General features: G+C 34.0%; 1 protein-coding gene across 1 annotated transcript; it reads right to left on the bottom strand.

Moving 5' to 3' along the window:
* Nucleotides 1-5795: 5795 nt before the first annotated feature.
* On the bottom strand, nucleotides 5796-19277 carry LOC148951646 (eukaryotic translation initiation factor 3 subunit A-like). The gene is made up of 2 exons (XM_089091174.1): nucleotides 19207-19277; nucleotides 5796-6059 (listed from the first exon to the last, which is right to left on the bottom strand). Exons 1-2 carry the CDS (start codon nucleotides 19216-19218, stop codon nucleotides 5796-5798), a joined length of 276 nt encoding a protein of 91 aa, XP_088947300.1. The 5' UTR covers nucleotides 19219-19277.
* Between the last annotated feature and the right edge of the window lie 4122 nt (nucleotides 19278-23399).

Below are 23399 nucleotides of genomic sequence, written 5' to 3'. Positions count from 1 at the left end.
ATTCCTGCCCTTTTGATGTTATTGGTTTAACAGAAACATGTTTATCTAATGGTAAAAATTTTACAGCCTATGATATGCATGGTTATGTTGCTGTCCATATCCCCAGAATGGTAACAAAGTGCTCAGGAGGTATTTCTTTATTTATACAGTCTGATATTGAGTTTAGAAGAAGGTCTGACCTTGAATCCTTGTTTACATCAGTAGTGTCAAATAGTAGGACAGTTTATTCTCTTGTTATTGATCTGAAAAGCCAGTTTGCTTGTGACACTGTTTGTTTCTTTTATAAGCCCCCTCCTTTTCCAACACAATGGTTCTGTGATTTGCTTGATCAACTTTCTTGTGTGGGGTCTTTCTCTAAAAAGCGTATTTGTGTTTTGGGAGATTTTAATTGTAATATGTTAAATATTGGATCAAGTGATGAATATGACCATCTCTTTGATGTGCTTTCTTCTGCTGGTCTACTTCCTTCAATTTTTTTTCCTTCTCGTGTTGACCCTACTAGAAATTTTGCCACTTTAATAGACAATATTTTCATTTCTCATTCTTGTAATTTGAAGTTTACTTCTGGTCTTGTTTTCACTGATCTTTCTGATCATTTCCCTATTTATGTTTCACTTTTTGTGCCTCAAACTGAGATTGTTGTGGATGAGCAGGGTGAGTTTTCTTTTAGAACTTCCACAGATAAAGAAATTTCTAATTTAATAATGATTCTTCAGAGTAATGATTGGTCTAGTGTTCTTGAAGCTAATGATGTTGATTGTGCAACGAGTTTATTTTTGTGTCGTATGGGAGCTCTGTTGGATAAACATTTTCCTCTTAGAAAGAGGCCAAGGAATTCCATACCTAAATGTCCATGGATGTCTAGAGGTCTGATCAATGCTACACATATGAAGGCGTCTCTGTTTAAGGCTGCATGTAAAAGTAAGACACAGGATGATCTTTTGAAGTATAAACTTTATAAAAATGTGCTTACTTCTTCAGTACGTGCAGCCAAAAAGCTATATTTTTTGCGTCGAATTGATGAGTGTAAGGGGAATTTGCGAAAGGTTTGGACTGTAGTTAATGAAGCTCTTTCCCGCAAGAAACTCAAACAGTCCCCCCTTGTCACTACAGGAAAGCTGATGGATCTTTCGTGGACAAAAATTCTTCAGCAAGCGCCTTCAATTCGTATTTCACCTCACTTCCTTCAGTTCCTAATCCACCCTACAGCAGAGTAAGTAGTTTTCCCTTAGCAGAAAAGTCATTTTTCCTTTTTCCATGCAGTGATACCGAAATTTCTAACATTTTTTTTCAGCTTTCAAGTAGCCGTACAGTTGATGGTTTTGGTTTGAGCTGTAATGTTCTTAAAAAAAATTGGTCAGTTTGTTTCTAACCCCATCTCTCACATAACTAACCTTTCTCTTTCTTTTAGTGTTTTTCCTCATTTATTTAAGGTTGCTAATGTTGTACCTTTGTTTAAAAAAGATGATTCATCTTTAATTTCAAATTATACACCTATTTCTCTCCTTCCTGTAATCTCTAAGGTTGTTGAAAAAGTAGTGTATTGTAGACTCTCTTCATTTGTATTTAGTACTAATACGACTGCAGGTAATTCTCTCATAACTAACCATCAGTATGGCTTTCGTCCCAGTTCCTCTACCTTGCATGCACTTTCAGATGCAACAGAGTTTGTGCGTGTTAATCTTGACAAGGGCTTGTCTGTTTTGGGTCTATTTCTTGACCTTTCAAAGGCATTTGATATGGTCGTTCACTCTGTTCTTTTGTCTAAATTATCTTCATTTGGAGTGCATGGAGTCCCACTTGAATGGTTTAGGTCTTACCTCTCAGGGAGATCTCAGTATGTTTCGGTTAATGGTACTTCTTCCTCTTCCTTGCCTATTGTGAAAGGTGTCCAACAGGGCTCTGTGCTTGGACCACTTTTGTTTTAATTTATATTAATGATCTTGTTGATGGTCTTCATCCCCTTGTGCACCCTATACTTTTTGCTGATGACAGTAACTTCTTCATTGCTGCAGTGGACCTGCCATCTGCCATTTCCCTAGCTCAAGGTCTTCTTGATAAAGTAAAAGATTGGTGCTGGTCAAATGGTATGACTCTCAACAGCCAAAAAAGTGCCATTGTACACTTTAGAACCCCTTATCGTATGAGAGACGCAGGGAAACCAACCATCCTGACTTATGGGAATGATATTATACCGCAAGCTACTATAGTGAAATTTGTTGGTGTGTATCTTGACTGTTTTCTTTCTTTGAAACCCCATATAACTCATACCCGTTCCCTTGTCCTCTGCCAATCTTAAATGTTATACAGGGTTAACTCATTTCTTCCCCCTGATGTTATGCTTTCTCTTTATTATGCTTTTATTTTTCCTTACCTTTCTTATTGCTGTTCTGTCTGGGGTAGTACTAATAAATCTCTTCTCTGCTCACTTCAAAGAGCCCAAAATAGGGCAGTGAAGGCTACTTTTCTTCTTCCTCGTTTTTACCCTTCCTCTGATCTTTATAATGATACTGGAATAGCTCCGCTGGATCGTATTGTGGGTAAAAGTTACCTTTATTTAGCACATTCTGCTTTTCTAGGTAGACTCCCACCATCTCTGCAGCAGTTTTTCTTTCTGTCAGGCTCAGGTGGGTACTCTTCTTTTTTTCGTAGCTCTTATCGCAGGTTCATTTTACCTAAGCGATCATCGACAGCAGGTCAGAGGTCTCCTGTTTATCAATCTATTTTACTATGGAACTCCATCCCTTCTGATGTCCCTCTATCTGTTTATGCAAAGGCACTTTCTCGCTGGGTATTTCCAGTATAGTATTTTCCCCCTTTTTTCTTCATTTTTTGCATTCTATCCACATTTATCTTTTTTTTTTTTTTTTTTTCTTTTTTTTTTTTCATTCAATATATTTCAAATAATTCTCCTATTTTCTCCTATTATTTCTCCTATTTTCATAAATGTCTCTTATCTAATTTTTTTTTTTTTTTTTTTCTAGTGCTTTATAATAGTGTCTTATTTGTTTTGTTGGCCCTGTACAAGCTTAGCTTCTTGGGCGTGTTTAAATTTTAAGTTTGTAATTGTATTGTTTTTTTTTTATTGTTAATAAATTGATTGATTGATTGATTTATTGATTGTATGGGTAGCACTGATCTGTCTCCCTTTTTTTCCTTTTTTTTCCAGGGCTAGAGGTTTACCAGAACATTATAGAGAGATGCTTAATGGCTCATTAGAAAGCTGTTTCTCACATCTACGTGCTTTCAAAGGCGGTATATTTGCATAAACGCTAATCTGGAACATATTAGGAACTGTAGTGAATCACTATTTTTATTATAGTTACCTTGTTGTATCATTTTTTTCAATTGAATCATGAATCTACGCGCTATATCGTAAAAAATCACTAGATTTAGGTAAAAGTCACTAGTTTTCAAACGAAAATCACTAGCTAGAAAAAAATCACTAGGCAACATAAAAAATCACTAGAAATACTGATAAATCACTAGGGGTGGCATGCCTGCTTCTCCTGCACACTCCCTTCATTAGAATATAGATAATCTCGGAGACCACACTGCCTTTCCATGACGATAAAATATAAGTTCAAAATAGGGATAAAATCCTTTTTAATAGATACTGTATAATAAATTTCACAAAAAATACCAGATATTTTGGTCACATATACAGTGACCGTCTTCAGTAGTAAAACTGATGACGTAAAGTAAGTTTTACTAAAGTAAAGTTTTACTACTGATGACGGTCACTGCATATGTGACTGAAATATCTGGTATTTTTTGTGAAATTTATTATACACTGTCTATTAAAAAGGATTTTATCCTTATTTTGAACTGTTATTTTATCTTCATTAGAATATTAGTGATTTCTTATTATATTCAATGTTTTGAATGATATTTTATTTCTTCAGAGAGAAGGGATGAATTTTTAAGTCTTAAGTGGTTGCCTTGGTAAATATGATCAAATATTTGAATAAAACAGGCTTTCAATATAAATATTTTTCATTCATGACCTGAGGAAAATAATATCTGAATTGCCTTTTTATATTAAAAATGACTCGTTGAATCCATGGAATTAAATTTTTCTTCAGTTTATGTACTTAGTGAATATGAGCTAGTTCAAAATATGAATGATGAATTGTTGAAAATTCGATGTTCTTATATGGCATAAGAAATATTGTATTCTAGAAAGTATTTTCAGTGCTAATTGCTAAACGTCTAAATGTGACCTACTTTCTCCATATTCACTAGGGAGTGTTTTCTGCTATTTACTAATTGTTTCGGCGAATAGCTAAAATATACTGTTTTTTGATTTAAGGGGAAAATGCAAGTTTTTGATAAGCTGAGTAGGGAAAGAAAAATGGAAAAACTTTTTATATAAAAAAAAACAATAAAAAAGGTAGGACGGTACATAGGATGCAAAGTGGCTACAGCTTCTCTTCATAAGGGTTTAAAATTGAATTTGCGCCAACAAAAATTATTATATTCGGAAGAAACCTAAAAAATAGGCATCGAGTGGAATGTTCACTTGAATTTTAGGTCATATTTGTGAATATTTTCAATTGAAACTAAGAAGTGACATTAAAACTTAAAGCGAGCGTACATTATACTGTATAAATAAAAAAGATCATGGCAGCGTTGTTTCTGCATTAAATTTTAATCAAAAACGAACAAAGATTAATTTAAAAAATAGTTTTTCCGAGGCAAGTAAAGAGCGAAGTTGAAACTTAAAACAGACAAAAATTATTACTTCACAGCCTATTTAATACATATTAATAAAATAAACACACTAATTATGTTTCCCTATGCTTTTAGGATTATACAAAACTAGCGCTTTACTGAAAACACAAAAGTCAAGTATAAAAAACAGGATTATTGATTTAAGAGTCAAAAATGAGTATGCATCCTGACAGAACTAAACGAATCTATAAAGCTTTTCATAGTCTTACACCAGTTTCGACATTAGTAACTTTCAGTATACAATTAAAAGTATCTTAAAAAGATAAGCGTAAAACTAAATATTTTTTAATAACCGCAAAGTAATTGAACAGCATACAGAAATATTGGATTGATTTATCGAGCAGCATTTTGCTCTCGCCAGTTATAATACCAACAGTGGGTAATACACAATCTTAACTTGTAAGAAATATGCTTTAGTATCACTTGAAATGAAGATCAAATAAGACATAATATGAACTCTGGAAATCCGATTATTTCTCTCTATATACAAGAGTTAATTTCAAGCTATGATGCAAATTCTAAAGCTAGTCTATAGTCCGAATACTATCAATATCAATATGGCCTTACTTCGAACTTGTGTACAAACTAATCATGACATGTCCTTTTAAGAACCAAAACGAGAGCCAGTCATTGGACTGAGCCATTGTGCAGAATTGACACCAAATTAAACGTAAAATAATAAAGAAAATCCTAAAATGGATTGTTGCTTTATCTTAAAAGGGATTGATAATATTTTGATTCTATAAAAAGTGTTCTTAATTGGTTTGCTTTTACTGTACCATAGTCCTATATTATTTTGTGTGTTCAGTAAAGCACTAGTTTTGTATAATCCTAAAAGCATAGAGAAACATAATTAGTTGCTTTATTTATGCTAGTTACATTAATATATATCAAACAGGCTGTGAATTGACAATTTTTGTCTGTTTAGAGTTTCAACTTCACTCTTTACTTCCCTAGGAAATCTTTGTTTTTTAAAATTAATTCTAGCTAGACACGCTTGTGAACGCCGCTTAAATGTTGCTGAGAACTGTGACATAGACATGACAGACAAAACCAAAAATTTATGATCGACCAAGAACAAAATCTACCTTATAGGCTTCAGTCCAAAGTTCCATTTTAATAGCCTTATCAAGTTGATCTAAACGGGTTTCCAGTTTCATTTGCTGAGTCTCTGGCTGTTGCAAATTGATGCCATTTGGGCCACCAGGAATTTGTCTGGTAACATGTTGTAAATGCGTTCTCAAATTGTCACACAATTTACGAAACTCAGTTTTGCGTTTGTACTCTTTGCGTTTGTACTTTGCGCTTGTAAAAAAAGCTGAAGTCTGAAACAAATAAGAACACCGTGATTATTTAATCATTGTCGTTTATTTCTCTTAAAATTATTGCATAACAATGTTTTATTCCTTGTAATTCCTCTTAAAAATCATAATCTTAATATGATCATAATATGAAACGAATCATTCCCAAAAATTAGCCTTATTATTATTTTACAAACATTTATTTTTCTAAATTTAAATTAAATTTTAAATTGTAATATATAACTAAATATTCTATAACTGACAGGCTTTTATGATGATTTCAAATATATATAGTTTATTGCTATTGAAGGTGTTCAGAATTTCAAACCCCCTATCTACATTTTCACACAAGCTATGACCCCGAAACAAATATATATATGTTTTCATGATTTAACTACTTATGCTGAAAATTATTTTCTCGAAAAAACATCAAAGGACATCATTAAAACATTAAGTATATAAAAGAAATAAGGATGCCTTAAAAATTTAAATATTTGCGTTTGAAACTAAACCAAAATGAAGATGACCGTTAAAAAAAACTGGGGTGTAATCATTTTTACGTGCAGTTTGTTTTCTGAATTTTAGCAAAACGTTTAAGTAAGTTAACTTATTGTTTAATTTTATATTCGAGTCCATAAAAAAACAAATACAAACGAGGTAAATACAGCTTCTTCTTCAGCTACTTATAAATTAGTTTTTGCCAGTGTATCTGAACTTATCATGAGTGTATACGTGTTAACTTGATAGAGCGAAAGACTAAGACATAATAACATCACAATAAGCATTAAACATTAGAATAGACATATTATCGCAATAGACATACTCACAATAGACATATTAACTCACAATAGACTAACATCACAATAGACATATTAACATCACAATAAGCATCTGAATGATCTTTTCCAAGCAATAGACTGTAATCTTGTTGTGATGTTGCTTGTTGTCTTGTTGTAATCTTGGTTGTGTGTGATGTTTTTTCCTTGTTCTTTTGATGCTACGAGAAATAAATGAACGTAGCTCGAAATAAACAATGTTTTCACAGCAACCTAGTTTGTAGTGTCCGAAGTCAGTATGGCAGACGAAAAAGAGCAGCTTTTCGCTCGAATATTTTTTCCCTTGCAAATAATTTAATCAAATCCACCTTTCTCCTGGTCTCAGACTTTTGAAACGCATTTTTAAGTTTTAATATGCTTTTCAAATATGACGTAGATAATTTCGAAGACCACAATAAATAAAAGTGAAAATAAATAAAAGTTCGAATGGGATAAAATCCTTTTAATAGACAGTGATAAATTTCACAAAAATACTAGATATTTTGGTCACATATGCAGTGACTAGTATTTTTGTGAAATTTATCACTGTTGAATAAGATAAGATAAGATTTATTCTTCATTAAATACACATGCAATGATACATGTTATTATTCCCCCAAAGGCTCATTGGCCTGTAAAGAAGGGGGAAGACAAATGAGTTACTTACTCAGAGATGAAAAACAAAAGAAAACCTAAAATGATCACTTGCTCACAGACATAAGAGCAAAAGAAGAAGAAAAGAAAATATAGATAAAATAAAACTATAGGAAAAAATAGAATAAATATACTAAATTAATTAAGTAGATTAAATAGACTAAAAAAATAAATAATAATAATAAAAAAATTATAATAATAAAAAAAAAACACATAAAAATAACTTCTACGAAGCCGAAGAATTTTTAACAATTTTTTTAAACGAATCAAATGAGTGACACCTTCGAGCCGATTTAGGCAACTTATTCCAAACAATATGACACGCCATTAAAGAATTAAAATCTGACCCTATGCAAGGAGTAAATGGAACTAGAACATGATTTGTCATATTGCGAAGATTGTGATTATTATGATCAGAGGTAAAAAATAGCGGAACACTTAGGGGCCGGGGGAGGTCACCATGAAGCTGAGAAAAAGTTCAACATGCATATGAAAGAATGGATAGTGACTCAAGATCATGCAATGGGATAACTAAGAAACGATTAGTTTTCTGAATGTGGTGTTTAGCTTCATTATAAGCCTTAGAAGGCGGTTTTAACAGTGAAGGAAAGGTTGAGATTTACACTATTGGACAGTAAGAAAAGTAAGATTTAATCAAAGACTGAAAAAGGATTTTCAAAATTGTTCCTGGAAAAGTATTTATAAGATTCCTTAAAATACCTAGGCTCTTGCACGTCTTTATTTTAATAAAATCAATGTGACATTTGAAAGATAGGTTTCCATAAACAAGAATGCCCAAAAAATGAACATATCGATCGTTAGATATGTGAATTATCCCATTTGGCTGGTGAATTTCTGATAACTGGGGATAAACCTGAGAAACACGCGAAAAAATAAAAAAACTGGACTTCAAAGAATTTAGGGTAGGATAATTAGCATCAAGCCACAAAATTGCTCTCCCAAACGAATTTTCCGAATTTAATAGAAGCTCTGATTCATAATCTCCCGAAGTACCAAGTGTGCTGTCATCAGCAAAACAAACAAGGACATCAGAAGAGGGCAAACTATAATTGCCACTATGGGCAAGGGAAGGCTCAGGATGACAAAGTCTACAGCAATTAATAAGTTTCTGATTTTTTACAACATAAAAAAGATCATTTACATAAATCGAAAATAGCACAGGCCCTAAAACTGATCCCTGGGGGACGCCAAAATTCCCTTGTGAGGGTGACCGGAAAAGTGGATCAACAGAAATTAACCTATCCTTCAAATAAGACTGAAACCAAAAAAATGCATTTCCCCTTATGCCAAAATGAGACATCTTCGATAGAAGAATTTCATGGGTTAAGGAATCGAAAGCCTTACGAATAGCCAGGAATATAGCAGCTGGAATCAACCCCGAATCTAACGCAGGATGAACAAAATTCAAAAGGGTCATACAGGCATGTTCAGTGGAGTGCTTCATTCGGAAACCAAATTGAAAATCATGAAGAAAATTTTTAGATTTTAGGAAAGTAAGGAGACGAGAAAGCATAGCTTCTTCGAATATTTTACTGAATACTGATAAAATTGAAATAGGTCGATAATTTGCCGAATCATTTCTTGGTCCGTCTTTTAACAAAACAATAATGCTAGCACGCTTGAGAGCATCCGGGAAAACTCCACATTCAAATGAAAGATTAACAGTTTTTATTAGAGGCAAAACTATTGAAGGAAGAATAGATTTAACTACCTTAGTAGGGATAGAATCTGGCCCAGATGAGTGCGAGTTTTTCAAGCCATTAACAATTTTAGCAATTTCACTTACTGTTACTGGCTCTAGAAACATAGACTTAACACAAGACAGGCCAAGGTAAGTAGAGATGACCCTAAAGCTCCGGGACGACACCCGTGCTGCCACCTATAACTTTTTTACATTGTTTATTCAAGGATTATCGATCTAGTCTAATGGGGGTCAAGGTCAATGTTGTTGTTGTTTTGGACACGCGATAGTCATTAGGGAGAACACGTGGTTAATGGGGTCAATGTTGTTGTTGTTGTTTTGGGCACGCAATAGAGTCATTTGGGAGAACACGGGGTTTATGGGGTCAATGTTATTGTCGTTGTTTTGGGCACGCGATAGTCATTAGGGAGAACACGTGGTTAATGGGGTCAATGTTATTGTTGTTGTTTTGGGCACGCGATAAGTCATTAGGGAGAACACGTGGTTAATGGGGTCAATGTTATTGTTGTTGTTTTGGGCACGCTCTCAGCGAATGCCAAGGTCATTAACCAAATCGTTTCCGGGCAAAGTTAATGACACTTCCTTCCTGTTCTTGTTCAAGCCAAATGTTATGAGTTTCCGGGGAACACCTGTGCTATAAGTCATTAATCAAATTGTTTCCGGGAAACAGTTAATTAATGTCTGGAGTTCTTCCAGAAGAATTGTTTCCGAAGCAAAGTTTTGATCTTAGCGATGAATTGTTTTAGCGCGGGAATCAGGTTTCCAAATAATTGAAATGCGCCAGCGCACGGATGCTAAACAAAAGGAACATGCTGAAATTCCGTTTAGGGATTATTTTGTCGAAACCGTTTTAGCTATTTTATGGAATTATTTCGACGAAACAGTTAGAGACATTATAAAATATGATTTAAAAGATGTTGTAGAAGAGGTTTTGAGTGTGGTCGTTATAATACACAAGTTCCATTGAACAGGGTCGTGAGGTCCTCTACCCCAACCCCAAAGGGTTCCGATCCCCCTACCCCAAACCCAAAGGGTTCCGATCCCCCTACCCCAACAACAAAAGGGTTCCAATCCCCCTACCTCAACCCCGAAGGAAGCCCCCGGTCCTCAAGGCCCCCCCAAGCTCCCAAAGAGCCCCCAGACCTCAAAGACTCCCCGGGCTCCCAAAGGCCCTTCCCCTGTCCCCAAAGGTCCACCGGGCTCCCAAAGGGGCTGGGAGCCAGTCGGGAAGAGCTGTGGGGGGCGCTGCATGAAGCGCCGCTGGCCCGAGAAGCGCCGCAGGGATGCGCCGCGGGCCAGGAAAGTGCCACAGGATGTGCCGCAGGGATGCGCCGCGGGTCAGGAAAGCGCCGCAGCATGCGCCGCAGGGGTGTACCGCGAAAAACAAATTAACACTGAAAATAAACGAACAAATTGCCACCTTCTATGTCATATCTTAGATTATCTTAAGTTGGAACTTTCAGTTGAATTAACCGACCCTCAAGGGTCCCCCAGACCCCCAAAGGCCCTTCCCCGGTCCCCAAAGGTCCTCCGGACCCCCAAAGGCTCTCCCCGATCCTCAAAGGCCCCCCAGGCTCCCGAAGGGCCCCCCGCCCCCCCAAAGACCCTCCCCTGGTCCCCAAAGGTCCACCCGGCCCCAAAAGGGCTCCCGGACCCCCCAAGACTCCGGAGCCCCCATTACAATACTTTTTGAAGGCTTTATTACATCTTTTCGGAACAAATTACTATTTTAGGGAATTATTTCGGCGAAACAGTTAGAGACATTTTAAAATATGATTTTTGAAGAGATTTTAGAAGAGAATTTGAGGGTCAAACTCCGTGGTCCTTATGTACACAAGTTCCATTGAACAGTGTCGTGAGGTCCTCTACCCCAACCCCAAAGGGTTCCGATCCCCCTACCCCAACCCCAAAGGAAGCCCCCGATCCTCAAAGGCCCCCCCAAGCTCCCAAAGGACCACCCGGCCCTCAAGGACCCCCCCCCCCCACACCCACAAAGGCCCTCCCCGGGCCCCGTCTTTCATAGGTGTGTGTTGTCTGAAACTTATGATTTGGGATATGTAAATTACTATTTCGGCTTTTCTAAGCTAGATTTCTTAGTCTTTCGTTGGTGTGTGTTGTCTGAAGCTTAGCATTTGGGATGTGTAATTTGCTTTTTGGAATTTTCAGAGCTAGGATTCTTAGACTATCATAGGTGTGTGTTGTCTGAAACTTATGATTTGGGATGGTTAATTTGCTATTTTTGACTTTTCTGAGCTAGGTTTCTTAGGCATTCATAGGTGTGTGTTGTCTGAAACTTATGATTTGGGATGGGTGGATTGCTATTTGTAACTTTTCTGAGCTGGATTTCATAGCCTTTCATAGGTGTGTGTTGTCTGAAACATATGATTTGGGGTGCTTAATTTGCTTTTTGCACCTTTCAGAGCTAGGATTCTTAGTCCCTCATAGGTGTTTCTTGTCTGAAACTTCTAGTTTGGGATGAATAGTTGACTATTTCAGGCTTTTCTGAGCTAATGCTTCTTAGTATTTCGTAGGTGAATGTTGTCTGAAACTTATGAATTGGGATATGTAAATTACTATTTCGGGATTTTCTGAGCTAGATATCTTAGTCTTTCATAGGTATTTGTTGTCTGAAACTTCTAGTTTGGGATGAATAGTTTGCTATTTCAGGCTTTTCTGAGCTAAGGTTTCCTAGTATTTCGTAGGTGTGTGTTGTCTGAAACTTATGATTTGAGATATGTAAATTACTATTTCTGCTTTTCTAAGCTAGATTTCTTAGTCTTTCGTTGGTGTGTGTTGTCTGAAACTTATGATTTGGGATTTGTAGTTAGCTTTTCAGACTTTTCAGAGCTAGGATTCTTAGACTTTCATAGGTGTGTGTTGTCTGAAACTTATGATTTGGGATGGTTAATTTGCTATTTTAGGCTTTTCTGAGCTAAGGCTTCTTAGTATTTCGTAGGTGAATGTTGTCTGAAACTTATGAATTGGGATATGTAAATTACTATTTCGGGCTTTTCTGAGCTAGATATCTTAGTCTTTCATAGGTATTTGTTGTCTGAAACTTCTAGTTTGGGATGAATAGTTTGCTATTTCAGGATTTTCTGAGCTAAGGTTTCATAGTATTTCGTAGGTGTGTGTTGTCTGAAACTTATGATTTGAGATATGTAAATTACTATTTCGGCTTTTCTAAGCTAGATTTCTTAGTCTTTCGTTGGTGTGTGTTGTCTGAAACTTATGATTTGGGATTTGTAGTTAGCTTTTCAGACTTTTCAGAGCTAGGATTCTTAGCCTTTCATAGGTGTGTATTGTCTGAAACCTATGATTTGGGATGGTTAATTTGCTATTTTTGACTTTTCTGAGCTAGTTTTCTTTGGCATTCATAGGTGTGTGTTGTCTGAAACTTATGATTTGAGGTGTGTAATTTGCTATTTTTGACTTTTCAGGACTAGGATTCTTAGTCCATCATAGGTATTTAGTGTCTGAAACCTATAGTTTGGGATGAGTAGTTTGCTATTTCAGGCTTTTCTGAGCTAATGTTTCTTAGTATTTCGTAGGTATGTATTGTCTCAAACTTATGATTTGAGGTGTGTAATTTGTATTTCCGACTTTTCATAGCCAGATTTCAGTTTTCCGTAGGTGTGTGTTGACTGAAACATATGATTTGAGATGTGTGGCTTGCTATTTTTTGACCTTTCTGAGCTTGATTTCTTAGCCTTTCATAGGTGTGTGTTGACTTAAACATGTGATCTGGGATGAGTGGTTTGCTATTTTTGACTTGTCTGAGCTAGCTTTCATTGCATTTCATAGGCATGTGCTGTCAGAAAATTATGATTTGGATTTGTAGTGTGCTTTTTTGGGCTTTTCAGAGCTAGGATTCTTAGTCACTCATTGGTGTTTATTGTCTTAAACCTACAGTTTGGGATGTGTATTAGGCTATTTCAGGGTTTTCTGAGCTAAGATTTCTTAGTATTTTGTAGGTGTGTGCTGTCTGAAACTTATGATTTGAGGTGTGTAATTTGCTATTTCCGACATGATCAATTCTATTTCTCCAAAATAATATGAAAAGTTTCCACTTCAGTTCAGAATTTTTCTCAAAGAGATGAAAACATTTAAAATACTGTTCCAAATTATTCAAAGAAGATAGAAAAGTTCAAGTTCTCTTCTGAATTTTACCAAAGAACAAAATTCAATTCTAATTTCTCCAAAATAATATAAAAAGTTTCCACTTCAGTTCAGATTTTTTCTCAAGGAGATGAAAAAATTTAAAGTTCTGTTCCAAACTTTTCAAAGAAGATAGAAAAGTTCAAGTTCTCTTCTTAATTTTATCAAAGAACAAAATTCAATTCTATTTTCTCCAGAGAAAATAATAAGCTTCCACCTCAGTTTTAAGTTCACCAAAACATAAAAAATTTAAATTTCAATTCTAATTTTTTCCATAGAAAATAGGAAAAGTTACAGTATGATTTGTGATTATTTTCCATGAAGATAAAAAGTTTACTTTAATTATAAATTTTCTTAAATTCAGTTCCGACTTTTCTCAAAGAGATGAAAAAATTTAAAATACTGTTCCAAATTTTTCAAAGAAGATAGAAAAGTTCAAGTTCTCTTCTGAATTTTACCAAAGAACAAAATTCAATTCTAATTTCTCTAGAGAAAATAAGAATCTTTTATTTCAGTTTCAAGTTCACCAAAACATGAAAAATTTAAAGTTCACTTCTAAATTTTTCCGTAGAAGATAGAAAAAGTTATACTATGGTTGTGATTATTTTCCATGAAAATAAAAAATTTCCCTTTAATTCAAAATCTTTTTAAATTCAATTCCAGCCTGTCTCAACGATATAAAAAAATTTAAATTTCTGTTCCAAATATTTTCACGTAAGAAGATAAGTTCAATTTCGATTCTGAGTTTTCTCAATAAAAATGAAATAAGTTATTTATCAGATCTATTTTCCCAAAATGAAATAAAAATTTCCACTTCAGTTCAGATTTTTTTCTCAAGGAGACGAAGAAATTTAAAGTTCTGTTCCAAATTTTTCATAGAAGATAGGGAAAGTTATACTCTGATCGTGAATATTCAAGTTCTCTTCTGTATTTTACCAAACAACACAATTCAATTCTAATTTAATCAATAGAAAATTTAAAGTTCAATTCAAAATTTTTCCATAGAATATAAGAAAAGCTATACTATGATTGTAATTATTTACCATAAAGATAAAAAGTTTCACTTTAATTCTAAATCTTCTTAAATTCAATTCCGACTTTTCTCAAAGAGATAAAAAAAATTTAAAGTCCTGCTCCAAATATTTTCTCGGAAGAAGAAAAGTTCAACTTCGATTCTGAATTTTCGCAATGAAAATGAAATAAGTTAATGATCAAATCTATTTTCCCAAAAGTAACATAAAAATTTGCACTTCAGATCAGATTTTTTTTCTCAAGGAGAGGAAGAAATTTCAAGTTCTGTTCCAAATTTTTCATAGAAGATAGGGAAAGTTATACTTTGATCGTGAATATTCAAGTTCTATTCTGAATTTTACCAGAGAACACAATTCAATTCTAATGTCCCCAATAAAAAATTTAAAGTATAGTTCTAAATTTTTCCGTAGAAGTTATCAAAATCCATAGTACTATTGTGATCATTTAAAATTACTATCAAAATTTGAACTTTAATTCGACATTATATTAAATTTAATTACGATATTTCTCAAAGAGATAAAAAAATTTCAAGTTCTATTCCAAATATTTTTCCAGAGGAAGACAAATTCAACTTCTCTTCTGAATTTTCTCAATGAAAATGAAATAAGTTTTTGATCAAATCTATTTTCCCAAAATAATATAAAAAGTTTCCACTTCAGTTCAGATTTTTTCTCAAGGAAATGAAAAAATTTAAAGTTCTGTTCCAAATTTTTCATAGAAGATAGGAAAAGTTCAAGTTCTCTTCTGAATTTTACCAAAGAGCACAATTCAGTTTTAAGTTCACCAAGACATAAAAAGTTTAAAGTTTAGTTCAAATTTTTCCGTAAAAGATATGAAAAGTTATATTATGATTGTGATTATTTTCCATGAATATAAAAAGTTCCAATTTAATTCTAATTAATCTGAAAGACGATTCTGACTTTTTTCAAAGAGCAGAACACCATCTAAAGAATCTTAAGCTGTTTCCAAGGAAGTTAAAATCATTCTACTTCGTATTTGCATTGATAAACATGTAAAGTGTCAATTATAAATTACATAGATGCGATAAGAATTTTCTTCGACAGAGTATATCTCTCGAGGACTTAAGTAAATTAATTTTCACTTCTAAATTTATCCGTAGAAGATATGAACCGTTAGACTATGAATTTGATTATTTTCCATTTAGATAAAAAATTTCACTTTAATTATAAAATTTCTTAAGTTCAATTCCAACCTTTCTCAAAGAGATGAAAAAATTTATAGTTCTGTTCCAAATATTTTCTCGGAAGAAGAAAAGTTCAATTTCGATTCTGAATTTTCTCAATGAAAATGAAATAAGTTAATGATCAAATCTATTTTCCAGAAAATAACATAAAAATTTGTACTCGAAATTAGATTTTTTTCTCAAGGACATTAAGAAGTTGACAGTTCATTTACAAATTTTTTATAGAAAATAGGAACCGTCACGCGCTGATCATGAATATTAAAGTTCTCTTCTCAATTTTACCAAATCAGACAGTTCAATTCTAATTCCCCAATAAAAAAATAAAGTTCAATTCTAAATTTTTCCGTAGAAGACAGGAAAAGTTATATTACGATTGTGATTATTTTCCATGAAGATCAAAAGTTTCACTTTAATTATAAATTTTATTAAATTCAATTCCGACCTTTCTCAAAGAGATAAAAAAATTTAAAGTCCTGTTCCAAATATTTTCTCGGAAGAAGAAAAGTTCAACTTCGATTCTGCATTTTCTCTATGAAAAGTAAATAGGTTCTTGATCAAATCTTTTTTCCCAAAGTAAAACAAAAAGTTCCACTTCAGTTTGGATTTTTTCTCAAGTAGATGAAGAAATTTAAAGTTCTATTCCAAATTTGTTATATAAGATAGGGGAATTTATGAAACTAGTATTAATATCAAAGTTATCTTCTGATTTTTACAAAAGAAAAGAATTAAATTTGTACCAATTCAAAAGATTTACGTGCAGCTGTATTTTTTTCCGCAAAAAATATTAATATTTCTGTGATAAATATTATTATTTTCCACAAAAACAAAAACTTTCACCTTAATTATAAATTTTCTTAAATTCAGTTTCGACTTTCCTCAAAGAGATGAAAAAATTTAAAGTTTTGTTCCAAATTTTTCAGAGAAGATAGGAAAAGTTATACTTTGATTGTGAATATTCTCCATGAAGATATGGAGCTACACTTTAATTCTGGCTCCACTTTAATTCTGAGTTTTCTCGAAGAACTACAAAATGTAAAAGTTCTCTTCTGAATTTTCTTAGAGAAGAGAAAAAAAGTTAGCTCAATTCTGAAATTTACCAATGAAAATGAATAAGCTTTCATTTCAATTCCTAATTTCTCAAAGACCAAAAAAATTTTAAGTTCAATTCTAAATTTTTCCACAGAAGATAGGAATGGCTATACTATGATTGTGATTATTTACCATGAAGATACAAAGTTTCAATTTATTTTTTATTTTACTTAAAGTCATTTTATTTATCTAACCGCCAAAACCCCGAGGCTAGGTTAGGTTGGATGAAGTTAGGTTAAGTAAGGTTAGGTTAGGTTAAATGATCATGACGGTACGTATCAGATAAACTCAACTAACCTTACTTATCCTAACCTAACGTCATCTAACCTAACCTAGCCTATTGTTTTTGGTGGTTAGATGAATGAACTGAATTTAAGAAAAATATAGATGAGCTTCAGCTATATTATGCTCAGAGTGGGTACCGTAGCAAAAGTCTAGATATCTAGCTTGATTTTTCTGGTCTTTGGTGGTTTAAACAACTACTGATGGCCATAAGGGGTATCCCTGAAATGAAGCTAGGACAAGATCGAACAGTTTGTATTTTGCAGTTTGTATTTGTATTTAATTAATTTTAATTTAATAATTCATTTAAATAATTCAATCATATGCTACTCTGGATATAATTGATATATTAGTTATTATATATTACTGATATATTTCAAACTATATTCATGAATGCAAACTCTTTATAGGTCTCCTGAAATTTAGATTCTTTCGAACAATGCTCGTGGAAGATCAATGATTAAGTTACATCTTTTGGAAGACTTACGCACGATTTTTACCCCCCCCCCTCCCTCCAAGATTAATAAAAATATTTTGTAGTATCTTCATTAAAAAATAAATAAAAGTTCAAATAGGGATAAAATCCTTTTAATAGACAGTGTTTCACAAACAGTGATAGAAATTCACAAAAAATACCAGATATTTCGGTCACATATGCAGTGACCGTCATCAGTACTAAACGTCTTCATTTTTTTTTTAGGACTGAGGACGACTTGGCGGAGGTCCTTGTCGAAATATTTGCTTGTTTTTCGTTTTCATGTTTTGCCACTGGATGACAAAATCCTCGTTTTCTTACCTTTTTTAATTTTATTTTTCTTTTATTATTTCCTTTCTTCTCTTAGTTTCATATGTAATGTATAGCCAGTGTGGTCTTAGAATGTATTTAAATTATTACTTATATGAGGGGGTTATCCTCGCCTCAATATCTCGCTCTTGACGCTGAAGTTTGAATTTTGTCCCAATTCTCTAAGAACGACTCCTGAAACACACGGGCCATTTGATTAGAATAATAAGCGTTTTTAAATGTTCTAAAAAAAAAAAGTATCGTAAACAGTGAGGTATTGAGGAGAGGGCAGCCCCGCTCATATAAGTAATAATGGTACTTATTAAGAATCTAGGGTAAAATTCTAGACCTTAAAAAATCTGTGTGTTATAATAGTGAAACCTTGCAAAATAGATCTTCTGCTTAAATGAAGTACAATAAAATTGTTTTCAGCTTCACAACTTTCCTCAATCCCAATTTATAAGGTTTTAAATATATGCAAATACATTTCCTAAATTTTGAAAAAAATATTCAGTTGGCTTAAAATTCTACTCAAATAACAGGAGTTGCATTTTCAAAACTAAACCTAGAGAAAAAGAAACTGATAACTGAGAATTAAGGTAAAATGTTGTTTTGTAAAAATTTCAATAGGTTCATTCAACATGTCATATAGGCAAATTTCAGGACCCTCTAGAGGGAGAAGGAGTAGAAGTAGGTACTTCAAAATAACTTCCCGGGACATACTTTGGTTAATATTTACCAAATCATATTATTGATTTACGAATAAAGTGAATATACTACTCGATGCCTTTTTTATGCTCTTTCCAAACATAATAATCCTTTTTGTCGGAAATGAATTTTACCCCAACCCCTATATATACCAATTCAGGGTATATATTTCAACATTAGGGGGGGGGGTAAAGTTTAAACTTACATACCATTTACATCAGAAAAAAAATTTGCCCCCCCCCCAATTTAGAAATATATAACCTGGATTGGCATCATATATAGGGGGGGGGGGCTGAAATTCATTTCCGATAGAAATAATTAGGCCCTATTATATTCGTAATCAGCATAAAAAAAGGCATCGAATCGTGTATTCACTTTATTCCTAACTCAATTATATGATTTGGTATATATTTACCAAGGCATCGAGTGGTATATTAATTTTGTTCGTAAGTCAATAATATGATTTGGTAGAAATTTACCCATACTTTAGCCTTTAGACCCATCCCTGAAAGTTTCATTTTCCTAACCTAACCCCATTCCAAGATAGCCAAAAGTAGCTAAAGTGGAATTTTACCTCATGTTTTAATCCTGTTTTGTTTTACTTCATTAGCATTAACGAAACTTCACTTCTCGCGTGCTTACCGGATTCTAGACAAGTACCGAAGCACCATCGTAAGAAAATCAAATATAAGTAATCAAAGTAATTCTAAGATCAAACAAACCTTTTGCATCATATTAATAAAAAAAAAAGGTTAACATTCCTTCTTCGTTACCGAATGAACACTGAAAGTTTACTTCGATTCGATTCTGCTGAATTATCTTATCTGCAGTCTCTGCTGACTGTGAAATTCTTGTTGGGTGTATTCTTATCTAATCTTATTTAATAGTATTCGAGGCAATGCTCTATCTAACGTTGCTTGTACTACGCTATGATGTTATATGCCTAATGTATATGCCTTGAGCCATGCATTATTTATATATTATTCATGTTTTTTTCGCTTCATATGGAGGGTTGGTCGCAGAAACTTCGGAGGAGCTTTATTGTTTTAGATTTTGAGAGTCGTAGTGCCATTATGAAGAGTCAAAAGTGAACGGAGGGCAACTAACACCCCACTCCCGCCTTTTTAGCTACCCACCCTTAAGAACATACGATCGAAGTTTAGAGATAGCCATTTCGTCAAAATATTAGAAAGGTAAAATAACTATGCATCCAGAGATAATATGACCCCTCACAGCCCATGGGGCAAGAGATGTAAGTTAAGGGACCTTGATCATTGTTTACATATGAGGTTTTATTTAGCTATGTACGAGAATAACACTACTGCGGTTAAGGTAGGAAATGAGGTTAGCAGCTGGTTTTTTATTAAATCAGGAGTTAAGCAGGGTTGTGTTCTATCCCCCTTTATATGGAGTAATTAAAAAAACTTTTTCCACAAAATAAGTTTTTCAAAGAAAAGTAAAGAACTCCATTAAACCAAAAATGAGCAAAAAAAAATAATCTACCAAGTGTGGAAGTACCACAGATCAGCATCGATAAATAAATGAAACCCAAAACGAACAGAAATTACAATAAATAGCCGAGTCAAACTCAAAACGAGCAGAAATTAACATAAGTTGGGCTCAAAACCCCTGTGCCTTCCCAATGCCAGAACATAATTTGCATTTTACTGAAAAAATATAAATGTTTTTACTTTTATAACTTAAATAAATCAAATAATATTAACATTTTGATTACTATATATCAGTATATGTATATTAAACTGATAATGCACATTCATTTTAATTTTTTTCAGTAAAGTGCAAATTATGTTCTGGCCTTGGGAAGACATAGGGGTTTTGAGCCCGACTTCTGTTAATTTCTGCTCGTTAAGCTGCACAGGAAAGACAATGGGAGACCACGGAATCAAATGGGGAGGAAAAAGTGTCCTGGACTTAGATTATGCTGATGATTTAAGCATCCTAGATGAAAGTGTGAGCAAAATGAATGAAGTTTTAGAGGTTTTGCGAGTTCAGGGTGCTAGAATAGGTTTGAAAACTAATGTTAAGAAGACTAAGTCACTAAGGCTAGGAATAAGTGAAGATGAGAAGGTGAAGTTGGGTAATGAAAAGATTGATGAGGTGGGCAGCTTCACTTACCTTGGTAGTATCATAGGCAGCGTAATCGCGCTGCCTAAGTAAAGAACGGTGTTTGCACAATGTATTATTTATTTATTTGTATTATTTGTATAGTTTGTATTATTTATTTAATTGTTTTTGGTTTGTCTTTTTTTCATACCAAGGCATCGCAGGAATTGTTGTAAAAACTTCGAAAAGGGATCATTCGATTGGAAATTGGGATGGCTTATGCCCTTTTAATAGTCGAAAGTGATTGGAAGGCAACTAACACCCCTTCCACGCCCACCATTTCCCCAAACACATCCAATCAAAATTTCGAGATAGCCATTTTCTTCAGCGTAGTTGATTTCCAGATGTAAAATATACTTTTTGAGGAGGACACTCCCCCACAACCCTCAGGGCACGGGTTTTAAGTTATGCCCTGGGCATATAAGAACGACGTTGGCACAATGTATTTTTATTATTTTTTTCCTTTAGACCAGGGCACTCGTATCGAAGAATTTGTCGTAGAAACTTCGAAAAGAGCTCATTCAATTGGAAATTGGAGTGGCTTGTGCCCTTTTTAATAGTCGAAAGTGATCGAAAGGCAACTAACAACCCTTCCACGCCCACCATTTCCCGAAACACATCCAGTCAAAATTTTGAGATAGCCATTTTGTTCAGCGTAAATGATTTCCAGATAGAAATTGTATTTTTGAGGAGAACATTCCCTCACAACCCTCAGGGCAAGAGTTGTAAGTTATGCCCTGGGGGCATATAAGGTTCTTATTGAAATTTTTGTCGTAGAAACATGAAAAAAGGCTCATTCGATTGGAAATTCAAAGCACTAGTGCCCTTTGTAATAGTCGAAAGTGATTTGAGTTCAACTAACCCCCTTCTCTCGCCCACCTTTTCCCCAAACACATACAATCAGAATTTTTAGATAGCCATTTTTTTCAACTTAGTTGAAAGTTTCGGAAATTAGGTTTTTAAGGATGACGACCCCTCCCCCCCCCTACAGCGCTCAGGGCAAGGGTTGTAAGTTATGCCCTGGGGGTATATAAGGTTTTTATAGAAAGCGATGTTGTACAAACTTCAAAAAGGGCTCATTCAATTGGAAATTGGAAGGGCTAGTTCCCTTTTTAATAGTCAAAAGTGATTGAAGGGTAACTAATCCCCCTCTCGCGCCCACCATTTCCCTAAACACACACATCCAATCAAAATTTTGAGATATCAATTTTGTTCAACGTAGTTGAAAGCTCTGGAATTTAGGTCATTTAGGATGATAACCCCCTCAGAGCACTCAGTGCAAGGGTTGTAAGTTATACCCTGGGGGCATATAAGGTTTATTTAGAAAGTTGTTGTAGAAATTTCAAAAAGGGCTTATTTGATTGGAAATTGAAATTGCCTTTTTTAATAGTCGAAAGTGAATGGACAGTAATTAACCCCCCTCTCACACCCACCATTTTCCCGAAAATATTCAATCAAAGTTTAGAGATAGCCATTTTGTTCAACGTAGTTGAAATTTCTGGAAATTATATATTTATGGATGACAAACCCCCCAGAGCCCCCAGGACAAAGGTCGTAAGTTATGCCCTGGGGGCATATAAGAACGATGTTGGTACAATGTATTATTCATTTTTTTTTTTTTCATACCAGGGCACTTCGTATCGAAGGAGTTGTCGTAGAAACTTGGAAAAGGACTCATTCGATTGGAAATTCAAAGGGCTAGTGCCCTTTTTAATAGTCGAAAGTGATTGGAGGGCAACTAACCAGCCTCTCCCACCCATCTTTCCGCAAATACATCCAATTAAAACTTTGAGATAGCCATTTTGTTCAGCGTAGTTGATTTCCAGATAGAAATTATGTTTTTGAGGAGGACACTCCACTAAGAAAGTAAACAGATTTATCAAAGACAGTAAACAGATTTATTAGCGAATGTTATCAAGTTTTCTATTTCAGGTCAACTAGAGGAGGTATGAGACTAAATTAAACACTACTATTTGTGTCTAGATTTTTAAAAGGGTGTATGTTGCTAAAAAATGCTGAAAAACTTGCTCCATCATACAAATAGCCGGCCAAACAATAAAGTCTAAAAAAACAAAAAGATTTAAATTATTTGTTTCTTTTTCTCTGAAAAGACTATGACAATACATAACGAACAGAAATTAACTAAAAAAAAACTTTTTCCACAAAATAAGTTTTTCAAGAAAAGTAAAGAACTCCATTAAACCAAAAATGAGCAAATAAATGTGCATTGTCAGTTTAATATACATATACTGATATTTATTATTCAAAGAAATAATATTATTTGATTTATTAAAGTTGTAAAAGTAATAACGTTTATGTTGTTTCAGTAAAGTGCAAATTATGTTCTGGCCTTGGGAAGGTATATGGGGTTTAAGCCCTACTCATGTTGATTTCTTCCTGTCTTGAGTTTGACTCGGTTATTTATTGTAATTTCTGTTCGTTTTGGTTTTCATTTATTTATTGTTTAACGTTGTTGAAAGTTCTGGAAATTAGGTCTTTGAGGATGACAACCCCCTCAGAGCCTTCAGGGCAAGGGTTGTAATTTATGCCCTGGGGGCATATAAGGTGTTTATAGAAAACGTTGACGTAGAAACTCAAAAAAGGCTCATTCGATTGGAAATTGAAAGGCTTAGTGCCCTTTTTAATTGTCGAAAGTGATTGGAAGGCTTGACAATTTCAAACAGTTCGTGGTAACGAACTGTAAGTAAGGAGCGACCCGGCTCAATGGTAACCGAAACTTTAAAAAACGGAATTTTGATACCAATAGATACCAATAGGAAGGAACAGCTAA

The sequence above is a fragment of the Artemia sp. Qi Xiang Cuo genome, chromosome 6 (assembly GCF_049724085.1).
Source record: "Artemia sp. Qi Xiang Cuo chromosome 6, ASM4972408v1, whole genome shotgun sequence".
Classification (NCBI taxonomy): domain Eukaryota; kingdom Metazoa; phylum Arthropoda; class Branchiopoda; order Anostraca; family Artemiidae; genus Artemia; species Artemia sp. Qi Xiang Cuo.
This window is presented reverse-complemented; position numbering and strand designations above follow the sequence as displayed.